A 4201-nucleotide genomic window follows, 5' to 3' on the forward strand; every position below is an offset into this window, starting at 1 on the left:
CAGGTCACAGAGCAGCAGGAGGCCAGGAAGTGCTAGGAATTAAGGTGAGGTTCCGACCATGAATATGTCCCCATGGGCTCGCCACCACTGTCAGAGGGGACCCCACATTGCCTGACACCTCCACACCCCACCGTCAGCTACAGAACCCTGCGCTGTGCCTTCTACACCCTGAGCAGTCATGTCACTTCCTACTTCAGGCTCCTAGTGGGCAGGCTGATCAGGAGTGAGCCCTGTGAGGCCCATGGACACCCCTAAAGGGGAGACCTGGAAGTCACCTTTGTCAGAGCCGCCTAGGGTGTGTTTCTCAGCTCATGCCTCTCATACTCCCCTTCCCCCAGGCCCGTGGGTCCTAATCGCCCATCTTCTGGCCACACTCGGTCACTGTTCGAGCACGAGTCATCATGCCTGGTCATCATATGAGTGAGCCGTGGAAGCCTGAGAAAGACCATCTGGACCCAATGGAGTTCCCTGACATGTTGGTAGAGGAACTCTTCTGGGCTATGCAGGAGGAGGAGGAGGAGGAGGAGGATGAGGAGGAGGCCCTGTCTCTCTCCTCCTCTCGGTTTTCCTCCCCCTCAGTCCTGTTTATAGACAGCCTAGAGGAGGTGTCTGCTGCTGAGACACCAAGTCCTCCCCAGAGTCCTCAGGGTGCCTCCCCCCATGCCATGGCAGCCTTTCCATGGAGACACGCTGACGATGTGAGCTCCGGCAGCCAAGATGAGGAGGGTCCAAACACTGAGGGAGGCCCTGATGAAGATGCCGATTCCTTGCTCCACAAAGCACTGCATTTGAAGATGGTAGAAATGGTGGAGTTTCTACTCCTTAAGTATCGTGCAAAGGAGCCGACCACCAAGGCAGAAATGCTGAGTAGTGTCATCAAAGAGCACCAGGACCACTTTCCTGAGCTTTTCAGTGCAGCCACTGAATGCATCCAGTGGGGCTTTGGTATTGTTGTGAAAGAAATGGACCCCAGTACTCACACCTATGTCCTGGCCACTGCCTTGGGGCTCAGCTATGATGGGATGGTGAGCGATGGGCACAGATATCCCAACACAGGCCTCCTGGTCACAGTTCTGTGGGTGATCGCCTCAGAGGGTGATTGTGCCCCTGAGGAAAAAGTCTGGGAAGCACTGAATGTTGTAGGGGTGTATGATGGGAAGGAGCATTGGCTCTATGGGGAGCCCAGGGAGCTCATCACCAAAATTTGGGTCCAGGAACAGTACCTGCTGTACCGCCAGGTGCCCAATAGTGATCCTGCATGCTATGAGTTCCTGTGGGGTCCCCGAGCACATGCAGAGACTACCATGTTGAACACCCTCCAGTTTGTGCTCGGGGTTAATGACAGGGATCCCTATTCCCTTTCATCCCTGCTTGAAGGGCCTGAGTAATGACACTATGCCTGAGCCAGAGTTGAATCCAGGCACTTTTCAGGCCCATGAGCATTAACTTCTTTTGCTGGGCAGAAAGTGCATCCAATTTTCAACTCTATGTTTGAGAAGAAACTAATAGTGAGGCCCAGGGAAAGATATGAGCTCCTATTATGATTGAGAAATTTGTGATTTATTATTTTGCGATTTTTAAGGAAATTTTTGAATGTCCCTTTTCATAGAAGCTTTCATAAACTTTTAGCATGTGAGTTTGTAAATGACATTGATCACATTATATATTTCTGCGTGTCCAGCTCAAGAGTAAGAGATTTGCTATTGTATAACCAAAATTGGGACACTTTCCATCCTAGTTTGTGATCCCAAAATAGATAACATGGCATTATAAAAGGATTTCCTTGGAAATGTGTAAGAACTCGGCAGTACATGCAATGGAGTTAATAAATAGAAAAATAATAGCAAAAGGTTGTTAATTTTTGATTCTTATCTCTTCTCGTCTGCCTTTGCATGAAACAACTTATCGAAGGATCCTTGGTTCCGGCAAGAAAGTGGAGGGATTTCATCTGCATAAAGACGACCCCTGCTCAGTGGTTCATTTAATCCCCAGACATTCACTGAGCCTATGTCCTCTGGAAGATCCTGTGTTAGTAGTGTGGACACCAACATAAGCAGGGCACACCCACCCACAGAATGATAGTGTAGGAGCTATAGTCATATAAGGGAGGGGTTAGGTGTCCCCTAAATCTTACAAACAAGTAACAGAACAGGTGAGGTGGTGGGCCTCCAGGGAACAGCACTCAATTTTGAATGGCCTTCATTTTTACCGCAGCGTAGTTGCAACAGCATGGTGGAACTGGAGAGCATTATGTTAAGACAAATAAGCCAGTCAGAGAAAGATAATTATCACATGATCTCACTTATATATGGAATATAATGAACAACAAATGGATGGACAAAAACATCCAAATACAGAGAAGCATCGATCTGACCATGAAACCTCGGAGGGAAGGTAGGGGAGGGTGGAGGTAAGGGGGAGAGATCAACCAAAGGACTTGTATGAAGCATATAGGCCTAACCAATGGACACAGACGCCAGGGGGGTGATGGCATGAGTGGGGGGCTGGAGGAGGGCAATGGGTGGATAAGGACTCATATGTAATACCTTAATTAAAAAATGATGTGCATGGCATGAGCCACGCAGACACTGTGCCATTGGACAGTATGAGCACTAGGCGTGTTATACCCATCATCTGCACAGATTTCTACAGAAATAGAGTTACTGAGCCATGAGAAACATGATGGCCTGGGAGAGCCTAATTGGGATTAAATGTTAATGATCTTGAGTGTACTCTGGCCAATCATTATCAAGGGGTAGATTTTGGGTGGGGGTGAAATGAATGAAAGCATTTGTTTGGATGAAAGAGCAGCTTGGACAGAGGGAAAGAGTTGTAAGTAGATTCTCTTTTTGGCATCTTTGTGTGTGTCCAGCTGGGAAGGCTCCCCACACCTGAATGTCAGCATACATCCATGAATTGGGTATCCTCTTTGGCCGACAGGGTGTTCTGTGCCCAACTGAGCTGCACATTCTCTAATATGACCTTAATAACAAACAAGTAATCACAGTGCCAGAGGCGAGAGTGGAAGTATCTGGGATAAAAACGATATTAGAAATAACTGCCATTCATTACAGATTCAGTCTCCACTAGGTACTGTGCACGGTGGTTTACAAACACTCCACACATCCCTGCAGTCCTATAAGACAGGGCTTATCAGACCCACTTACTTCACAGAGGAAGAACCTGATGCCTATTAGGCCTGCTAATTTTCCCAAGAATACATGGCTAGTAAATGGCATCGTGGAGTCTTGACCCCTTGCCTGAATTCATCAGGAGTCCATGATATTTCCTGCCTTTCTAGCCCATGGCCCACCTTCTGCCTCACAATTAATCTGTCCTCTAAGTATGAATGAACTCTTTCAGATGGCAATTAGTAGAACCCTGGGGCCCAGGCAAGAGCAGGCCTAAGGAAGGAAGGTGACAGTGAGAATAAAGCATAATTTGGAGATTGTCTGAGGTTTATTGATATCTCAGTCTTCCCGGGGCCAGGATTTCTGCCTCGTCCCAGCATTTTCCCTCATGACAACACCCTTCCCCTGGTCTTCCCTTGGGTGCCTCCTGTCCATCCATGAATCATGATCTGCTGACTTGCTTATCAGTGCAGCCTCCTTTTAAGGCTGCACAGAATCTCCTGCCCTCAACCTTTCACAGAGGCTCCCTACTCCCTTCAGAATGACCCTGCTCTCCCATAGCTCACCCTCCATCCCATCTGAGAGCAATAGCCCCTTATTTATTTTCTATTAAGAGATAACTGTAAATAGGAATATACTTTTAAGAAGTTTTTATTTTATTTTTGACACTATTACAGATACCATATTTTCCCTTCTTTTGACCCTGTTCACATAGCACCTGTCTTCCCTGCACCCTCTGGCCTTCACCACATTGCCATCTGTGTTCATGGATGTTCTTTGGCTAATCCCTTCAGTTAGTTTCATCCAATCCCTCTCTCCCCCATCCCCTCTGACCGCTGTCAGTCTGTTCCATGTCTTCATGCCTGTGTTTCTATTTTGTTCGACAGATAATGTTCACTAGATTCCACACATAAGTGAGGTCATATAGTTTTTCTCTTTCTCTCACTGGCTTCTTTCACTGAGTATAATAATCTCCAGATCCATACATGCTGTCTCAAAAGTTAAGAATTCCTTCTCTTTTCATGCCAGGTAGTATTCCATTATGAAAATATACCATTGTTTTTTTATTC

The 4201-nt window shown here is 46.9% G+C and overlaps 1 protein-coding gene across 1 annotated transcript; it reads left to right on the plus strand.

Annotated features, from left to right (window-relative positions):
- Positions 1–794: 794 nt before the first annotated feature.
- LOC308511859 (melanoma-associated antigen 10-like) lies at positions 795–1388 on the plus strand (the record flags this gene model as incomplete). The annotated part of the gene is made up of 1 exon (XM_081081704.1): positions 795–1388. One exon carries the CDS (start codon positions 795–797, stop codon positions 1386–1388), a length of 594 nt encoding a protein of 197 aa, XP_080937830.1.
- Positions 1389–4201: the final 2813 nt, after the last annotated feature.

Source organism: Myotis nattereri (genome assembly GCF_964212035.1).
Source record: "Myotis nattereri genome assembly, chromosome: X".
Lineage (NCBI taxonomy): Eukaryota > Metazoa > Chordata > Mammalia > Chiroptera > Vespertilionidae > Myotis > Myotis nattereri.